Source organism: Homarus americanus, unplaced genomic scaffold (genome assembly GCF_018991925.1).
Source record: "Homarus americanus isolate GMGI-L3 unplaced genomic scaffold, GMGI_Hamer_2.0 scaffold31037, whole genome shotgun sequence".
Taxonomy (NCBI): domain Eukaryota; kingdom Metazoa; phylum Arthropoda; class Malacostraca; order Decapoda; family Nephropidae; genus Homarus; species Homarus americanus.
The window spans coordinates 3,875,235-3,896,353 of record NW_024722227.1 but is presented as its reverse complement, the minus strand read 5'-3'; the positions used below and the strand labels follow the sequence as shown (position 1 = coordinate 3,896,353).

The window sequence follows — 21,119 nt, the reverse complement described above, 5'->3', positions numbered from 1 at the left end:
TTGAATTTCTGGGTTTTCTTCTTAATTTTGTCGACCGCCGCATGGTTCATGTGCAATGATCCCCTCGTATTCCTAGAAGCACTGGGTTTGGTCTTGGGTATATATTTATCGATCAAATGGGTCATTTTACGAGGTATGATATTCAGCGTAGTGTCTGCGTTCTTGTACCTTAATAAGTCAGGCCAGTTGATACCCCTCATCTCTTCCCTCATCCCATTGTAATTTCCCTTGTAATATTTGCACCTTGGCCTGGCCTTATCTTGAACTAGGTAACAGTTAAATCTGAATGACAACACTGTATGGTGACTGGTGCCAACTGGGGCAAGGTGTTCCAGTTTGGCCACCATACCCTCCTCGTTTGTTATGATGAGGTCAAGTGGCTTGGATGTTTGCTCCCCTCTGTAATGTGTCGGGTCTCTAACATGTTGGAACAGAAAATTATCTCTCAGAGTTTCTACGAAAAGAGTAGCAGGGTTATTCAAGTCATTCGGGGTGGACTCGTTTCTCCAGTCGATGTCGCCATAGTTAAAGTCCCCCATGATAAGGAGGTGGCTAGGGTTAAGCATCGCCGAGTTGTTTATTAAGGTTCTTAAGTTCCTTTGATTTAGTGGGCCACAGATTGGGGATCTGTAGATACACCCGACGATAAGTAAGTCCCCTCCCTTTAATTTAATTTTACACCACTTGGACTCTTCAAAAACATCCTCTCCCTGTACCCTCGCCTGGCTGGCTCTAAGGTCTTGCCTAGCTTAGATAACCACACCCCTTTTGCAAGTTTCTTGAGATAGGTTCGTAAATGAGTCATATCCAGCAATACTGAACTCACATTCCTCTGGGTCGATTCTCCTGTTCTTGTATAACAGTTCTACAACTCCTACAATATCTGGTTGGTGTACTCTTAGTAGTGTTTCAAACTCCTCTCTCTTATCAAGGAACGTGTCAGTATTAGTGTACATGACATTCAAGCCAGAATTTGTTCTCGGTAACGTCTCTGCTCTTAGTAATAAACCCGCTCCACCCACATTCTCAGAAGCTGCAGCATTTGCTAAGTACACTGTATTGTGCAGGGTGTGGTTAGAAATGTCATTGTTTACACGGCGCTCGCCCCCTCCTGTCCGGTAGGCTAAGCTGGTGCCGCCTCCCGGGTGGGGGGTTGAGTGGGTGGAGGGTGCACTGCTGCCCCCTGGCCCTGTATCGGCACACTTGTTTCCACTACCCTCCCCCTGAGTATAACCCATGTACACCTGTCCCCGTTCCTCCTCGACTCCTCCCTCTTCTGCTTCAAGTCCTGCAGGAGCTTCTTGTGCTGTTCCCTCTGCATTACCGTGCGGTCTGGGTGAATGAATACATCCCGAAATGCCTCGCTCCTTGCTAAGTTTTTTGCCTGCCGAATAACCTGCCATTTCTCCTCCTCACTCACTAGTGTGATCCTGAGGGGGCGAGGCTTAGTCCCCTGCTTTTGTCCCAGCCTCCTCACATCCTGAGGGGTTGATGGAATCTTCAGAACCTCTGTGGAAATATTTTGAAACAGCACCTTATCATGTGTTTCCTTACTCACAGTTCCCTCCGCCTGGCTCTCTGGAACTCCAAACACTATTACATTGTTCCTGCGCTGGAGCCGTTCCTGGTGTTCCTCCTCTCCCCTAACAGTTAATTTTTATTTCTTCGACACACTTCTTCAAAGTCCCAAGCTGTTGTAGAACCTGTTCTGATCCTGCATTACTCTCCGCCTCCTCCCGTGGCCCTGCTAATATGTCAGCATAACTCCTCTTAGCAATCACCTCCATTCTGTCGGCTACTTCCTCAGTTCTAGCAAGGATCACTTTCCCAACTTGCTCCAGTTTGGCAACCAGCAGGGCTCCAGCTTCATCTATTTTCGTCCCTAGAGAACTCATTCCCTTATGGCTTGCAATCGCTTCATTCACCTTGACTATGCAGCCAGGGCAATACCAGCAACAGCCATCATGCTTTACGGCAGTTAGTAACGTCCTAAACGTTGCATTAGTCAGGCCTGTATCCTCCATATCCGACGTCTCCCTGCAGTAATCACATATCAGACTCATGGTTGTTATTGTTGTTGTGGGTGAGGGGGGGGGGTGCAGACTGTGTATAGATCTACACCTATTTAAAAAAGTAAAGAGAGAAAAAGTACTTAGCTACTCTCTGTTGCCTATAGAGTTGTCTACTATCACTGCGTACACTGTATCTCCCTGTGAATGGTGTATTGTAGGCACAGTTTCAGTCCTTGAGAAAGCACACAAACAAAATAAAATTTAAAGTCTCTGTGGCCCCTATGACACGACTTGGTTTCAGCTGGCACGGTGCCTTTCCAGCTTGCTTGCTAGTGAGCGCTCACTTTAAGTTATTTACAACTTCAGCGGTCACTGATGACACTATGAACTATCACTGTGTACACTGTATCTCCCTGTGAGTGGTGTATTATAAACACAGTTTCAGTCCTTGAGAAAGCACACAAACAAAATAAAATTTAAAGTCTCTGTGGCACCTATGACACGTATAGGCTGGCAGTTGTCCTTACCAGCTTGATTGCCAATATGTATTCACTTTATGTTATTTACAGTCTCTTCTGCAGTCACTGATGACACTATGAACTGATTTAACTAAAGGCACAGTACTACACTCCCTGGTTGGCCTTCATCACAGCCGTGGCCACAACACCTATATGTCATCCACATAATCCACCCGGTCTGCTGTTGTCGTTAGTTCCGTTTTGAGCTTGGAATTCTCCTCACTAAACTGTTGAACTTGGGTCTTGAGTGATCGGTCCTCTTTAGCTTCAACGTTCAACTTTGCTTGTAAGTCACTTATTTCCCCCATGCGAGAATTCCAAGCTTCTTTTAATCTCACTTAGCTGGTCAGTGAGACGCCGGTCAGCTTCTTCTAGCTTCTTGATGGTCTCCTTATTCATTTGTTGTATGGTGTCCTGTATGAGTGTCCGTTGGACTTCCATTATCACATCAGTCAGTTGTTTTTTCGTGAAATTTGAATGTTTGATACTAGCAGCCAACTTAGACATATTGGAGCTAGTGAGGGCCGAGTAGCTGGCAGTAGGGAGATAGTCTAGTTGTGTGGTCAGCTGGGTGGCCTGGTGGGACAGTGGGGGAGGGTGGAGGGTGGGGGTGGACAGTGTTCAGATTACAAGCCGTGGCACTGAGGGGAGTTTGGTGGGCCTACACCTCACTTAATAGACACAGATTCACCAGTAAATTGACAAATATATCTACTTAGGGGGATCACAGACCATTTTTTGGCCACGGAACCCTGTAAGCCACATGTACTAGTTTCTTAAACCCCAATCATCTTCATCCGCCCGTTTCTCTTCTCAATCAAAATGGCAACTAAATTACATCTATATAAAAAAAAACTATCTTTAAGATTTTTAATATATTTATTAAACCAAGATGACATAGTTCAGATGTCATTTTAGTCGGTCTGTGATGAACCTTTTCTAGAAATGTCTGATCTTTCTGGAGGTATATAAGGTTTCCATACCTGTATACACCTATCCAAGACGATTGGATTTACGACTTTCAATTCCTAAATCTCGCCACATCTATCCCACCATGATCCACGTCACACTACTATGATCCACGTCATACCTGTCCTACCATGATCCATGTCACACCTGTCCTACCATGATCCACGTCACACCTGTCCTACCATGATCCACGTCACACCTGTCCTACCATGATCCATGTCACACCTGTCCTACCATGATCCACGTCACACCTGTCCTACCATGATCCACGTCACACCTGTCCTACCATGATCCACGTCAAACCTGTCCTACAATGATCCACGTCACACCTGTCCTACAATGATCCACGTCACACCTGCCCTACCATGATCCACGTCACACCTGTCCTACCATGATCCACGTCACACCTGTCCTACCATGATCCACGTCAAACCTGTCCTACAATGATCCACGTCACACCTGTCCTACCATGATCCACGTCAACCTGTCCTACAATGATCCACGTCACACCTGTCCTACAATGATCCACGTCACACCTGTCCTACAATGATCCACGTCACACCTGCCCTACCATGATCCACGTCACACCTGTCCCAACATGATCCACGTCACACCTGTCCTACCATGATCCACGTCAAACCTGTCCTACAATGATCCACGTCACACCCGTCCTACTATGATCCACGCCTCACACCTTGGGTCCTACCATGATCCACGTCAAACCTGTCCTACAATGATCCACGTCACACCTGCCCTACCATGATCCACGTCACACCTGTCCTACCATGATCCACGTCACACCTGTCCTACCATGATCCACGTCACACCTGTCCTACCGCATCCACGTCACACCTGTCCTGGCTAAATGATCCACGCGTCACACCTGCCCTGCTCATGATCCACGCTCACACCTGTCCTTCCTACCATGATCCACGTCACACCTGTCCTACCATGATCCACGTCAAACCTGTCCCAAGGAATGATCCACGTCACACCTGTCCTACCATGATCCACGTCACACCTGTCCTACCATGATCCATGTCACACCTGTCCCACCATGATCCACGCTCACACCTGTCCTACTACGATCCACGTCACACCTGTCCTACCATGATCCACGTCACAATCTGTCCTACAAATGATCCATCACACACTCCGGGTTCCACCATGATCCACGTCACACCTGGGTCCTACCATGATCCACGTCACACCTGTCCTACCATGATCCACGTCAAACCTGTCCTACAATGATCCACGTCACACCTGCCCTACCATGATCCACGTCACACCTGTCCTACCATGATCCATGTCACACCTGTCCTACCATGATCCACGTCACACCTGTCCTACCATGATCCACGTCACACCTGTCCTACCATAATCCACGTCACACCTGTCCTACCATAATCCACGTCACACCTGTCCTACCATAATCCACATGTCTCAAACTAATTCTCGTCACACTTGTAGCTGAGTGGCCCGAAAAAACACGAAATTACTTCTCTGTGCAATGTTTGTAAAATGCTGTGACTAGTAGTACTACCGACGCCATAAAAAAAGGCTTAGTTCCAGAATTTGGTTGAGACTTATACTTGGATTAATTATTCCTTCAATTTTGAATTGTATTTAATATGTCGCCTCTTACGTCGTGGCGGAGGAACACTTTGTCCGTAGGTGGGAAGGTAGCCATGTTTTTCTGTTTTACTCTGGGGACTTGTAGGAATGGGCTGTGCACAAGGCAGTATTGTTTTTGTTTATTTTAATGTTTCACAACACAGTGCAATTCTAAGCAAAGACAAATATATATTTTTGTTGTGATAAAATAATAAGTGAAAACATATGAACTGACTTGAATCGGGGAAGATATTTGAGAATATTTTTTCTCCCTTTTATAATTATGTAACCCTTCCCTATCACAATACCTGAGTTAATGCTAGACACACTATTAATATACTTCAGTTAATTTTAGGGTTCAAGTGTGTGCTGCTCAATACACAACACGTGCGTCATAAAGATTCAAGAAGTGAATGGTCGCGTGTTAAGGGCTGTTACCGGTCAAGGCTGATGTATAACTGTACAAGGAACGTCAAATAAAGTGGAAAAAGAGCATCGGGGTGTCTTTATTGCCTCTGTGAAACACGAAAAAAAAAACAGCGTTACAACTCAGGCCCGAGAATAATCCTTGTAAACACCTGTCCCAGAATGATCCTGAGTGGTCCACGTCACATCTGTCCCTGAGTGATCCAAGTCACATCTGTCCCTGAGTGATCCACATCACATCTGTCCCTGAGTGATTCACGCCACATCTGCCTCTGAGTGGTCCAAGTCACATCTGTCCTTGAGTGACCCACGTCACATCTGTCCCTTAGTGACCCACGTCATATCTGTCCCTTAGTGACCCACATCACATCTGTCCCTGAGTGATTCACGCCACATCTGCCTCTGAGTGGTCCAAGTCACATCTGTCCTTGAGTGACCCACGTCACATCTGTCCCTGAGTGATCCAAGTCACATCTGTCCCTGAGTGATCCACATCACATCTGTCCCTGAGTGATTCACGCCACATCTGCCTCTGAGTGGTCCAAGTCACATCTGTCCTTGAGTGACCCACGTCACATCTGTCCCTGAGTGATTCACGCCACATCTGTCCCTGAGTGATCCACATCACATCTGTCCCTGAGTGATTCACGCCACATCTGTCCCTGAGTGATCCACGTCACATGTCCCTTAGTGACCCACGTCATATCTGTCCCTGAGTGATCCACATCACATCTGTCCCTGGAGTGATTCACGCCACATCTCCCTCTGAGTGGTCCAAGTCACACCTGTCCGAGTGATTCACGCCATACATCTGTCCCTGAGTGGTCCAAGTCACATCTGTCCCTTAGCACCCACGTCACATCTGTCCTCCCTTGGAGTGATCCACATCACATCTGTCCCTGAGTGATTCACGCCACATCTGCCCTTGAGTGGTCCAAGTCACATCTGCCCTTGAGTGACCCACGTCACATCTGTCCCTTAGTGACCCACGTCACATCTGTCCCTGAGTGGTCCACGTCACATCTGTCCCTGAGTGATTCACGCCACATCTGTCCCTTAGTGACCCACGTCATATCTGTCCCTGAGTGGTCCACGTCACATCTGTCCCTGAGTGATTCACGCCACATCTGCCTCTGAGTGGTCCAAGTCACATCTGTCCTTGAGTGATCCACATCACATCTGTCGCTGAGTGATTCACGCCACATCTGCCTCTGAGTGGTCCAAGTCACATCTGTCCTTGAGTGACCCACGTCACATCTGTCCCTGAGTGATCCACATCACATGTCCCTTAGTGACCCACGTCATATCTGTCCCTGAGTGATCCACATCACATCTGTCCCTGAGTGATTCACGCCACATCTGACCCTTAGTGATCCACGTCGCATCTGTCCCTTAGTGATCCACGTCACATCGGTCATTGACTGATCCACGTCGCATCTGTCCCTTAGTGATCCACGTCACAACTGTCCTTAGTGATCCGTCACAACTGTCCCTTAGTGATCCACGTCACATCTGTCCCTGAGTGACCCACGTCACATCTGACCCTTAGTGATCCACGTCACATCTGTCCCTGAGTGACCCACGTCACATCGGTCATTGAGTGGTACACGTCGCATCTGTCCCTTAGTGATCCACGTCACATCTGTCCCTTAGTGATCCACGTCACAACTGTCCCTTTGTGATCCACGTCACAACTGTCCCTTAGTGATCCAAGTCACGTCTGTCCCTTAGTGATCCACGTCACATCTGTCCCTGAGTAGTCACACCTGTCCCTGAGTGGTGCACGTCACATCTGTCCCTGAGTGGTGCACATTACACCTGTCCCTGAGTGGTCACACCTGTCCCTGAGTGGTGCACGTCACATCTGTCCCTGAGTGGTGCACGTGGTGCACGTCACACCTGTCCCTGAGTGGTCACACCTGTCCCTGAGTGGTGCACGTCACACCTGTCCCTGGGTGGTGCACGTCACACCTGCCCCTGAGTGGTGCACGTCGCACCTGTCCCTGAGTGGTGCACGTCACATCTGTCCCTGAGTGGTGCACGTCACATCTGTCCCAGAGTGGTGCACGTCACATCTGTCCCTGGGTGGTGCACGTCACACCTGCCCCCGCGCCAGTTGAGAAGGGCGTGGCAGCGGTCAGTAAGGACGGTGATGATGGTTCTAAACTAATTATCTCTATCGTAAAAGCGTATTCTTTTTATTTGTTAAAATATCTTTCGAATATTTTTGCACTGCGTAAACTTAATGTAATGTAATTATGTCGTCATCTTCGCGGGGAAAGTGGAACACTGCCTTAAGGAAAACCAAAAATTGCTACTAAAACCTGCGAAACATTGTTGGTGATGATTATTGTGGATGATCCGAAATATTACTGAAGTATTTATCCTTTCCAATAAAACTGTCACAATGGACTGCGTATCCTTTTACTTTTCATGAAGTCTCTAGAAACAAGACTAAGTTGCAGTGATATGCAAAGATTTTGTTCAGGTTCCAGCAAAGAAGATGATATCCTGGCTACTCAGGGACGTTTAGCTCAAGGAAGCAGCTGAGAAAGTCACACATCGTCAAATCCTTTAATAATGTGGCAAATGAGGTATGGCCATCTTTTGCTTTACAATATGACCAAAACTTATCTCATAACCTCCCAGTCTCCAAACTATTCAGCAACACTCGCATCACACAAACACACACACACACACATCACACAACACAAAGGTGACTAAGTCATTGTTAAAATCTATAGATAGTATACTCTGTAATGCACTGTGAATAATTTTCATTCTTCCAGCCGCTGTCAAAACACACATCTTCCCCAGCCCCACCATAATCCTATGGAGTTGGCGTATTAAAACAATGTGGCAACAGTGTTTATGCCCCGCCTTCTTCCCGCTGTTGCAGGTGTGATCTTCCACTCTCGCTCACTACCTCGACCACATCGACAACTCACACATTCATAACCTGGCAGGTATGTTTATTTCTCTAATGCTTTTTTACTGACATGTTCCCAGAAGATCGAGTTCTTAATTTTACCAACAAAATATATAGTGTTCACCAGTGTTCGCTGGTGGGTATGTTTTTGTTTTGTGTTTGTGAACCTCAGCTTACGTAGTTGCTATTCCGTAAAATATTAAGAAAAACAAACTCAAATGAGCCACTTGCGTTAAAACAGCAGTGTAGTGGACGATCATGGAACAGTTACAGTATGTGTATAACACTGAACATGCGTGAGAGGACGTACTGGCAGATGCAATATATAAGAGTTACAGACCTGGTGATCCAAGTGTTGGTAAATCCTCAGCAGTACGAGTAGGGGTTTAAAGAGCCAGGGTCAGGAGATAGAATACATGATACCTGGGCCATGTGTTGTTGCCTACTAGTGGTCTCCAATTTCTTGGTAAATGCAATGCTCAAATAGCTAGTAAAGTTTATAGCTAAGAGTTTACAATATTAGTTGAACGAGTGGAGAATAAATGAATTTGTTAGTCTCCAGAGTTGAAAGAATAGTAAGATATTATACTGGTGGGATATATTGAGAAGGATAAAACAGTAAGCGATGCAACTCATTAATATGAGGCATGCAGTTATTTTGGCAGGTTGCCAATGATGCTGGCGGTATTGTGAGAATTAACATGATTTACTTGTTGTGTTGTGTGGTGTTGTCAAACAGATGAAATGTGTACATGAGCAAGTATGCCATGCTGTAAATGATGTAGCCTACTCAGTTATGTTTTACTTTTTATATATGCGTTGTATGACTTGTATAGAAGACTGTTTGTATTTGTGTCAAACATCGAACAGAAGAGATGTATTGTTTAGTTTAGGGCTTACAAACTTACCTTTAACGGAGACAACTAATATATGTGTAGAAACTTAATTTAAAGTCATTGGCCATGTCATTTTTTTTTACTAAGAAGCATTTTCATAAACTACTACTGCTAATTATATATATATATATATATATATATATATATATATATATATATATATATATATATATATATATATATATATATATATAGTTCGTATTTCCGTTTATTTAAAATATAAATAAATGATAATAACGGTTACCAGTAAGTAGTGAGCACACAACACAACACAACACACTAACTTATTCATAAACAATTAATAATGAAAGTCTTGGGCCTTGAGTGATATAAAGTATATGTGAACGAGAATTCCAGCTCTGGAAATTAGTTACCATCAGTGTTACCATTAGCCTCACCAGGAGCTCGGTGACGTGACGTAACAGTGTATGTTACATAACCTGGGAAGACTGAGGCGTCGTGATGGTAGTAGTATAGTACACGGTGGATAAATAATTCACCATTAAAACAAACAAATAAAACTATACCCTATTTGAAGTGATTTCGTTTACGAGCGAAGACATATTATTGGTTACAAGATGATTGTTGACGGAGAAGGTAAACTGTCGCTGACCGTGAGGTGAAAAACACGTTCGGTCAACGTCATCTTTATCAAATATGAGGAGAGGGTTGACCGTGAAAGCATAAGAAACAAACCCCCGCCACTAGTAGTCACAACAACAAGCAGGGTAAACACTATAGGGACTATATCCACCAGGCTCATATGGAGGAGGAATCATTCACTGCATAATTTCTTAGTATAATAAAATTAGGATCGTATTTACAAAGACAAGTAAAAGAACAATTTAAATACAAACAGCCACAGCTTAAATTAACCTATACCCTAACCTCAGCCTTACTTTAAACGTGAACAGCACAACAGAATAAACTACTTACCTCCACATAAATATATCCTGAGTCCAGACCAACTACACCACACTTGGACCACACTCTCACCAGCCAGACTCGTCTGCTGAAATTCCCTCTCTATCTCCAGTTCCATTATCCTAACAGCATTATTCTTAAAATCATCCTCTAACTCACACAATGATGAAGCGAATTCGTCAAGTACCTCTGTGTTTACAAGATGAAGTAAAACAGCATTTTTCACTCCAGACTTTCTCCTGTGATGTTTAATTTGGGCTCCATACTCACGAGCCAATGTAATCCACCTCACAAACCAACTATTCCACAAGCAACCACCCCCCGTCATAAGCGAGTGGTAAAGAGTTGTTTGGGATCGTCAAATTAATTACGTCTCCCTAATTATCAGTTCACTGGCGGAATGTGGAGTCCGTCGTAGTTTATTGAGGGTTCAGGTAAACGGTAATTGGACACCTTGGCATTTTTTTTTTGTAGGAAAAATTTGATTACTTTTTTAATTATTTGATGTTTCATTCTTAAAGGTCCCAGAGTAGGAGAAAATCACGAGACAAACAGACAGACAGACAATGCTCCTCTATCAGAGTTGAAATAAGCTTAAGTCTAAAACATAAACATTAGTCTTTATATTGTGTGAATTTTGTAGCCGCCTGTAGCTGTTGGTAAAGCTCTTTCTTGGTCTGTGAATACCGGTTCTCCTTTTCTATATACGCAGTAGGTGCGTGCTAGGTTATGTGGTAATAGGTGTGTATCAGATTATGTGGTAACCGGTGTGTGCCAGGTTATGTGGTAGCGTTGAATTTAAATTTTGGTGCGGACAGCAGCTAGTTTATTGTGCACCCCATACCCACCCTGTAAGCAATATCTCAAAAAGGATTACAAAGTATAGGCCACAAAGGGTGTTTATCGGACCCCAGTGATCATTATATTATGGCAATGAATGTTACAGAGTATTTCCAATATATTATTTGCTTAAGTCGGCACATAGAATTTTGAATAGGTACTAGATGCGAAGTGTGGATACAGCCTTAGTATATCAGCTACCTTGTCTTCAGAGATAAAGTGCCGTGCTATTGCATACACAGTGTACTTGGATTTATCCCTATAACGTTCTATGTTTTTTTCATTCTAAGACGTAGTGTTGGAGTGTGTGGCCATATGTCTGGCCACACACTTTACATTTAATTTTGTTCACATCTGCCTGAGGGGCATACTGCCCGCGGTACTTCCTGTATATCCTAACCTTGGTCAAGCGGTTACAACATCTTGTAATCTGGTGATCTTGTTACTTGCTCCATATACGTACATGTTTTACTTGATACATCTCATCATGGTAAACAATGGATTAACTCGTGCTTGTTTGTACTTGTCTACTGACTTCAAATTCACCAGAAAACTCTTTTCTAGTTACAGTTTTTAAGGTTCTGTTTGACAGTCCTAGATTGTACTCAACATTGGCATTGTTCGACGCGAGTTTAGCTAAGGCATCAACTCTATCATGTTCACTAATGCCAATGTGAGAGGGGCTCCACAACAGGTTGATCCTGATACCCCCGTCAACAAGACACAAATGCTTGTGTCTGGCTTGAAACAAGCGGGTGACAATCTGAGTTTAGGGTATCAAGCGCAAGTAGTGAGGATAAGGAGTCAGTGATGATGAGACTGTGAGTAGCAGTATCTTTAACAAGTTTGGTAGCAGGTGTGTGCAAGGGGTGTATAGCAGCAGGTGTGTAGCAGGGTGTGTGTGGTAGCCGGTGTGTACCAGGGTGTATGGCAGCAGTTGTGCGGCAGGGTGTAAGGCAACAGGTGTGGGGAGTTCCACGCGGTGTGGTACTGGCAAAGGTGTATGCCAAGGTGAAGGTTTCATCAGTGAACCAGACTCTTGACATATGACAACAAAGGTTACCAGAAGGCCGCTAACTGTATGCTAACTTATTATACACCTTCAGGAAGAAGGTGTGCTGTATATAATATGTTGCCGTTTGTTCACATATTGGTGTTCCAATAGTAGTACAGTATGAGTTTCCCTGCAGTGATGATTATCATGCTATACGGGTCTTTTGTTTACTAAGAGGGTTACTAGGTCGAAAGTAATATTTATTATAACTGAAAATTTCTGAGCTGAAACATATGTTGTTATACATTGATGGACGCGACACGTCATTTCTTCCTTTCTCACATGTGAGCAAATTCCATGCTGAAAGTTTCACAGTCATAGTTTAATGACATTGTCAAGCAAACATTTATTGAATTTTGCAGGGAAAAACAGTCTGCATCACTCTGGGTGTACTTTGTGCCATTCTGGACACTCGCTTCCTGTTTTTAACATATACTGTTAACAATGGTGAACCACCTACTGTACTACTCAAGCATTACTAAGTGAGATGAATGAGGTAAACCGAAGACGCCCCGTGAAAGAGAACATGACCTTTTGCGTGTCTTGTATTGTGCTAAATAATAATAATAATAATAATAATAATAATAATAATAATAATAATAATAATAATAATAATAATAACAATAATAATAATAATAATAATGATAATAATAATAATAATAATAATAATAATAATAATAATAGTAATAATAATAATTGTCACTTATTAGAAACTTCTAGTCAACAATTTAAAATTAATTCAGAACTTCCAAGGAAAACTTAGTGAAATATCCATATGAGATGTTAACTTGAAATTCCTCTCGTGAACAAAATAGACACGAGAATAAGAGCACTGTGGTGGTCCCGTATAATGGTGCTCATAAAACACCTAAGTAAGAGTTTCGGACCTGGTATCACTAATAAATCAGGAGTAATGATAACGGTTCACTGGCAAGAGTACGTAAGTCACCTAATGCGCATACGAGTATCACCAAAGTATCAAAGTAAAGTAGCACATGAGGCTGAAAAAGTCACTTGGACGATAGAGGTAAAATACGCAAAGGTCACTTAGCTGTAAGATAGCAGATACGAGGTAGAGACAGGTGCTATAGAGGAAGTCCGAAGATTCCACACAGAGGCTGTTGAAGAAGGGAAGAGAAGAGCAAACAACAAATCTGAGGGAGTGAGTGCTCGAGAAGCAGGCGGACAGGGCCCTATACGGGCCCACATTGTGGGAAAATCACGGGCTTGTGACATCACACTTCACATACACGACCAATGAGGGTCTCATTGTACACGACGTTAATTGGCTGATAGGTGACGCCTTCTCTTGTTTGTCACCATAAATGGTGTAGGTCTGTATTCGCCATGAGGTATCCTTCATTACAAGACCTTGACACTTCGTGCGGACACTAAATCATTATTTGCTGTAGTACTTTCTTTTTCCTTTCAAAGTCTCTTTGGCTATTTTCCGGAAAGATGAGATTTGTTACGAATTCTTAGTTGTTGTTTTTTCTAGTGATATGATTATCATTGTGTTAATATGGTCACCATGCCACGGTAATCCTTGGGGGGACGTTCGGGGTATTTGAAGAACCGAGTGGTCCTTTTTTATCACTGTGTTAATTACTTTAGATTTTGACTGGCTTTTTTTCAACACCATTTCCTCTGTTTTATTCCCAAGTACGACATCTTAGTACTTTTTCTTATTTAAACTCGCCAGGAAATTTTTTATCAGCTGTTAATAATATTGTGCTTTGGATTATGGTGACCCTGTTTGACTTTTACAGGAGGGCAAGATGGCCTCTCAGGACTGTCAAGTGTGCCTAGAGCCTTACGACGATAAGGAGCGTCGTCCTCGGTGTTTGAGCTGCGGACACACCTTGTGTACCTCGTGTGTGGCAGACACCATCACCTGTGGTCCCCTCTACTGTCCCTTTTGTCGTATCATTCACTCCTCCCCCGTCTCCAGCGCAGACGATGTTCCAGTTAATTATACTGTAGTCAGCTTACTGCAAGACAACGCCTACTCTATAGGTAGCCAGCGGTCCCACACCCTACTGACCGAGCTTAAGAAGGAAGCTAACGAGTTCACCACAGCTGAGTTAGTTACCTGCAACTGTCACCTCACTCGACTTGTTGAATTTAAACGGCGCCTGTCAGAGCAGAGGAGTGTGCACCAGGTACACATACAGGCACTGAGGTCGTTGATAGAGCGGAACGAGAGTCTCCTAGAGGAAATGACCCGCACAGCCGACCAGGTCTCTAATACCATAGCTCAGGGCATGGAGAAGCGCGCCGCACTGGAGGCGGCTCAAGCCAGAGTTAATGCTTCCTCCACACTCCTCGAGGTCACCGCCGCCCACCACTACGACAGAGCTCGGGACAACGACATCCAGGAGTGGGGCGCCGCGGCCCACCAGCTGCTACAGTCACAAGTCATTGTCTCAGCCAGGGAGGTGAGTCACAAGTTATTGTCTCAGCCAGGTAGGTGAGTCATAAGTCATTGTCTCAGCCATTCATTAGTTTTTATATAGTTAGGAAGTCTTTTTTTTTAATATTAATCATTGAGACGACCAGCATGACTATTTACACCATCTTTCTGGAGTGTGTACCATTCTCCAGAAATTTCACGAATTGTGTGTACTGTACTGTATATGTCTTATGGATACATTGTCACGATAATAAACAGCATTCTTTTCAAACGTTTTATTGAACAAAGATAACATTACTTTTGCCCATTTTTGAGATACGTTAAGAGATCCTCACCTTGAAGAGATGCTAAACCGTTGAATTAAAAGTGTCATTGCTGACATATTTTCAGTGTTGACAGATGATCGAACAGTAAAAATAAAAATGTCACGGGCAATCATTCAAGAACTTGATATTTTACCAATCTTTTCACACTATTGACTGCACTCAATGTGTGTACTGGTCAGCGTCTATAAAATGTCAAATACAATTTGTTCTAATAATTCGTTGTATATAATTTCTTGAAAACCCTGTAGGAGTGTAGGTTCTCCATTTTCATTCTAGGATTACCTTTCCGAATTAGAACCACTTCCACAACCACTGTGATATTTTCGCCAGTTTCACTTATAATATTTTCTACACCATAACGCGTCTATTGCATGTTTATCTGAAAATATTGATATAATGTTTTTAGCACCATAATGTTTCTCAGTAGGTAATAATTGTTTCATTGAATGTGAGGCCTTCTTGGCTGTATGAAGACATTTGGAGTGTGTTGTACCGTTTCTTTTTAAATTTGAATATGTAAATTACTAACTATTAAAGATGATTATAAATATATTTTGCCACAGAAACATGTAACCTATTACAATAATGAAGACATTGGTTAAGGAAAGATACCTTACTTTCTTCTGGACAAACATCCATATACAGTACAGTGCTCGTGTTTAAAAGCGCAACAGTACATGAGCTCAAGGTTTCCCTTATTGGGGGACTCCAATATCATTACCGTACCTCGTTGGCAAGTGAGAATTTTGTCAACAGGTGCAAGAGAAGGTGCTGTACTCAGGTAGCAAATGAAGATGTACCCTGGCGAGTGAAATGTTTCAGAAAAATAGATAAAAGTACTCTGATATGCAGTGATCCTGAGGAACTCGGTAAAAATTCTTATCACAGTACTGTAATAAGTTTGAGGAGTTGATTGATTATATTGAGAGAAGGGAGACGTCCACCAACATCAACGACTCAGAGGAGTTAGTGACACACTACACCATCACTTGTCTATCTTTGTGATGATAACTACTACATCCTTCCCAGGTGGAGCACATAACCAGCGCCGCCCTGCAGGCTGTGGTGGGTCGCAGCATGTCAGCCGCTGCTGCCGCCCTCACGCCCACCAAGACCCAGGTTAGTTATCTCTCACACCCACCAAGACCCAGGTCAGTTATCTCTCACACCCACCAAGACCCAGGTCAGTTATCTCTCACACCCACCAAGACCCAGGTCAGTTATCTCTCACACCCACCAAGACCCAGGTCAGTTATAGTTGAATTTTGCCTAAGGAATGAAAGGGCAGAGGTCACAAAGTGTTTTTAGCATTACCCCAGTGGTCAGGTTGTTGTGGTATTGGATAATACTGAGTATTTACAAAATACTTAATTAGTGGTAGACTTACCTATTAGGTGCAGAGTGTGGATACAATCTGATATACTGTATCAGCTAAATTACCATTGGCAATAAAGCTGTGTGTCATTGTACACACATTACGCTTGGACCTGTCCCTAAATGGTTCTATATTCTGAGCCAAGGATGTAGTATTCGAGTGTGAGGCTGTAAGTCTGTACTGTTCACACCTGCATGAAGAACATACTGCTAGACTCAGAGGTACTACTTATATCGTTAAGGTAAACAAACATGAAGCTATAAAGTCTCGGCTATCGCTTGAAAATTATATTTCTTTACTTTTATGAACTGAAATATGTTTTTAATACGTTACAGAAAGAGTTGTTAAAAATTGGAGAATTGATAATAAGGAAAAACTGAGACTGCTGGATTGAAATTTTACACAATTTGGCTTTCAGTCGATATGGGTTTTCTTTACTCAGCAGACGCACCAGAATGTGTGGCAGTCACTATATAACACATCGGAGGGGTGCTTAAGATAAACTGAAGATCATCCCTGCAGGGTGTGAGGGGCGTGATGAACCTTCCTTAATACCACTCTGCTTAAAAACACCCTGCTTATTATATTTATCGTGCAGTGTTTTATGCCTCAGCATGGCTTGAGGTGATGCAACTATAAAACAACATAGAAATACAAACTCGGCCAGTATTCTAAGATCGCTACTACGAAGAACTAAGTTATCCCCAAGACGCCACAAACACGTACGTACATATATAAAAATAAAAATGTATGTAAGAAACAACTCCCTGACCTGGTGTTTACCTCCTTTCTGCCTCTCATTGTCTTGTGCTCATCTGAATGGCTACACATTTTCTACCTTGTGTTTTACATATGACAAATTATTACATTAATACCTGTCTTCTCTTATACCTCATAACCTCATTTATCCTGATAAAATTAGAGCAAACTGTATACTCTGTGTGCGCATCTGTCTGTTATTGTGAAGTGACCTACTGTGTAGTGGTAAGCTTACTCGCTTCGCATACGAGTGGCCCCGGATTCGATCTCCAGGCAGGATGAACCTATGGACAAGATTCTGAATGTTTATTGCCTTTGTCTACCAAGCAGTAACATGAAACCTGATGTTAATCGATAGGTGGATCGTGTTCCTGGGTAATGGTTAATCGGTGCAGTTGGCGAGTTGTCCGGTCTTCTTGGGCTATTCTTTGGCACTGGGTCATACAGGTCGTTAATTACGGTGTATTTGTTGTGTTGGCGACAGCTTTTACACCTTAAACAAATTCACATCTAGGTGGTCCTCGGGCCGACCATCCTGGAATGCGAGGGACAACCATTACTCTTGATCTGATAGTGACCTAGTAGTATCCTTAGGCTCACACCCATATACAACTAGTGATCTTAATTCTCTCTTAGTGTGTAAGGCGGCTATCATCCAAGACGGAATTATTCTGGAATTATTCACGAAATGATTCTTGAATGCTTTGAAATTAATCCCTAATGGGTCAGATATAAATAAGGTTCGTGACATTTAATATATTATAACTAAGAATGTATTATTAAGTTAAACGTTATGCAACAGATGGTGGACGACCTGCCGGACACAGGTCAGTTGGTGGTGCAAGTGTTGAACAAGGCGCGACTGGTGGGCAGCGGAGTGTGGACGGTCATGGAAGTAGACGGCAGGCCCCGATGTGCTAAAATGGTCCATTTCGACGACCGAGTGTATCTGTCCGCTCTCAGGGAAGGAAAGCCTCCCATCTACTCTCACACTATACCGGTAAATTTATTTGTTTAGATTAAATAATGAAAGAAAAGGGAATATCAAGTATTAACCACCATTTCATAGTCTTATATAATAAACAGTTAAATGCTTAAATATTTCCCAATACTAAGATGGACTCTGGTTTTGTATACAATCTATGGTATCTTATCAAGAATTGTGTTGATGGCATCACCTTATGTTTAAGATAATGTTATAACATGTTTATGATTCTTATTCTCCTAAAACTTGTGATAAAATTGATCCTTAATGTCTCTAACTCCTGTTGTGGAGCTGTCTTCCAGTATGTTGACGTGAGAGGTCTGGTGGACGAGACCTGTGTGAGAATCTTCTTGGAGCTGTCATGGGGAGGCGAGATACAAGGACGAGTGTGCATCAAGTTGCTCAACACAGCGCCAAGGACCCGACAGTTCTTCTTCTTGTGTTCTGGGGAACGTGGCCCGTCTTACGCCAACACTAACTTTCTCGAGGTAGAGAGTCGCGGCCAGCCCGGCGAGCGTGTGTGGGGCGGCGACTACGAGAAGAACGATGGGAGCGGAGGTTCTGCTCTTCCTGGACTTTTAATGGGCGACCTCAACGTCCAGACTGTGACGGCTGGGCTAGTAGCTGGTTTCTGTTACGGCGACGAACACCGTAAACCGTCACACTTCGTCATATACAACAATGACTGTCCCATAGCCTACGAAGAGTGTCCTATAGGGAAAGTTGAAAATGGGATGGATTTAGTTCGCGCAGCTGCTAAACTTGTCAATATGCGGGAAGCCACCATTAGTGACTGTGGTATAGTATTGTGTCTCTGAGATGCCTTTACATGGATTTTCACTATGTGCAAATCTTTTGGATGATCACTCCAAGCGAATTTTTGTGAATTTGTCTTGATGTATAAATGTAGATATGAACTCGTTTCAGGAGACAGACTGGCATATATTCAACATTGTGCTATGTATATTTCTCTCCAATAACACTTAACGTGCGGTGTGACTATGTGTGTGACAATGACAAGAGACATCTTATAGTGTATGTCAGTGTTTCGTGTTCATTTCCAAATTGGCATTCCTGTTCATCAACAAGTCATTAGGGAACACAGATAATGTTTCTCACTGCGTGTATCAAGTAATGTTTGTTTTACACGTACAACACTACTGCTTCAAAAAACATACCAAAATCCAGTATCATCAAGCGTTATATTTATGACAGCTTTAGTGAGTGCTGGAACTTACAAGTACCAATATCATATGAGGTACGTAATAACAATGATTATATTTTAACCTTGGCCACTATCACTCATTATGAAAGAGTATGTTTTAAGCTACTTTTTGTGAGCTACACACCCGAGTATGGGAGTGTCATAAACTAGGGTTTGAGGAGTGTCACAGCCTCTAGGCCCTAGAGTCTAGGGAGAAGTTATTGATACGACTTGTATCCGACACAGCGAGCCACAAGTGATATAAGTGTAACTTACATTTACCGATTGTAACGTGACTGCTTTATCAGAGAAATGTTACACCAAGTATCTAAGAGTGCAAGTGCCACAAATGCTTTGTGAGTGTACCTTAACTATTGTATAATAGTACTACAACTACTGAGAGAGAAGTATTATAACTGCTGAGAGAGAGTGTACGACAACTATACTGTGAGAGACACACCCTATAACTGCACTAGCACCAGTTTAATGAAAGAATTCACGCTTCGCACTTCCTTCACTATTTTTTACGTTGATAAAGTATTCAAAGTCTAAAACCATCAGTGTTTATTGTTGTTGTTTTTATTCTTCTACTGTTGTGTATAGGGTATTGTGATGTACCGAAGTGTGGTGTGACATACTAGACTAGAGTATGGTGTGGTGTACCAGTGTGGCGCGAACTAGGTAAACATCGGTTTGGAAATGGAGTAGTGGATGAATGGAACAAGTTAACAAACATTATCATTAACTCAAGCACATTAGGTAGCTTCAAACATAGGTTGGATGGATATATTATGAGCGATAGGGGTTGGGTGTAAATGGGACTGCCCAGTATGGGCCAATAGGCCCACTGCAGGTTCCTCCATTCTTAAGTTTTTATATTGAGTGTGGTGTATCAGTGTGATGTGGTGTGCCAGTGTGATGTATCAGAGTATGATATAATATACCAGACTAGCGTATGGTGTGGTGTTCCAGAGAAATGTAAGGATGTAGGGTGAGGCAGTGAGTTGAGGCGTGTCACACGCACACAGCTGAAATAATTATATCAATATATGCTTCATATCTGTTTCTGTATATTGTTGAGAGCATTATAAACGGTGTGCCTGTAATGTCTTGTCATTTATTTTGTAATGAAACTATTGTCCAGATGTTACTTTTTATGATGTATGTTTGTTTACCGAATATGTCAAAGATTTTTATGAAATATATCACATATATCAACCTTTCATTTGTCTATATCTTAGCAAACATGGGAGGGTGTACACGTGGAGATTAAGGTGTGGGCATACTGCCCTCTTGTGAAGTAGGGGCGGGCCCAGTAATACTGTATAATATACCATCAAGCTTTACTCACACCTATACTGTATTGTATACTGTATCCGTTTTCTCAATTAGGTACTGTATGTAATTTGTTTACTGCTGTTACTAGTTCTAGTAAATTGCGAAAATTAAAACAGACAATGCAATGTCCGACCCCGAGACCTGCAGCACCAGTACTCAGGCAAACAGGTGTGGCAAGGAGACTCAACCAGCTTACGGTATGAGATAAATAAGGATATACACGTACTGTATAGACTCACCCACAAAGCGAGAGAGTAAAGTCTGGAGACCCCTGACCTCACTTCTGGTACTTTGGCAACATTATTCCCAACTGTCAGTCCCAGACCCTGACACAGCTTGTACTGGATACATACATACTACTGCTTGTGTCTGCTAAGCAAGTTCACATCGCACACCTCACTGGATCAACACACAACATTAGACGCTCACAGAATAAGTCTTTTCTCCAGCTGTACACTTTGGCCACGGTAAAACCACAGTAGCCGAGGAGTAGAGGCGCGTGGCGGATGTGAAGATGGTGGTGAGGGGAGTGTGGCG

General features: G+C 43.0%; 1 protein-coding gene across 1 annotated transcript; it reads left to right on the top strand.

The window, feature by feature from the left end:
• The first annotated feature begins 8,378 nt into the window (after positions 1–8,378).
• Positions 8,379–20,467, top strand: LOC121862310 (tripartite motif-containing protein 3-like). Its single transcript, XM_042360466.1, has 5 exons — positions 8,379–8,505; positions 13,952–14,620; positions 15,951–16,040; positions 17,858–18,055; positions 18,343–20,467. The coding sequence occupies exons 2-5, from the start codon at positions 13,961–13,963 to the stop codon at positions 18,856–18,858; spliced, it is 1,464 nt and encodes a 487-aa protein (XP_042216400.1). The 5' UTR covers positions 8,379–8,505; positions 13,952–13,960; the 3' UTR covers positions 18,859–20,467.
• Positions 20,468–21,119: the final 652 nt, after the last annotated feature.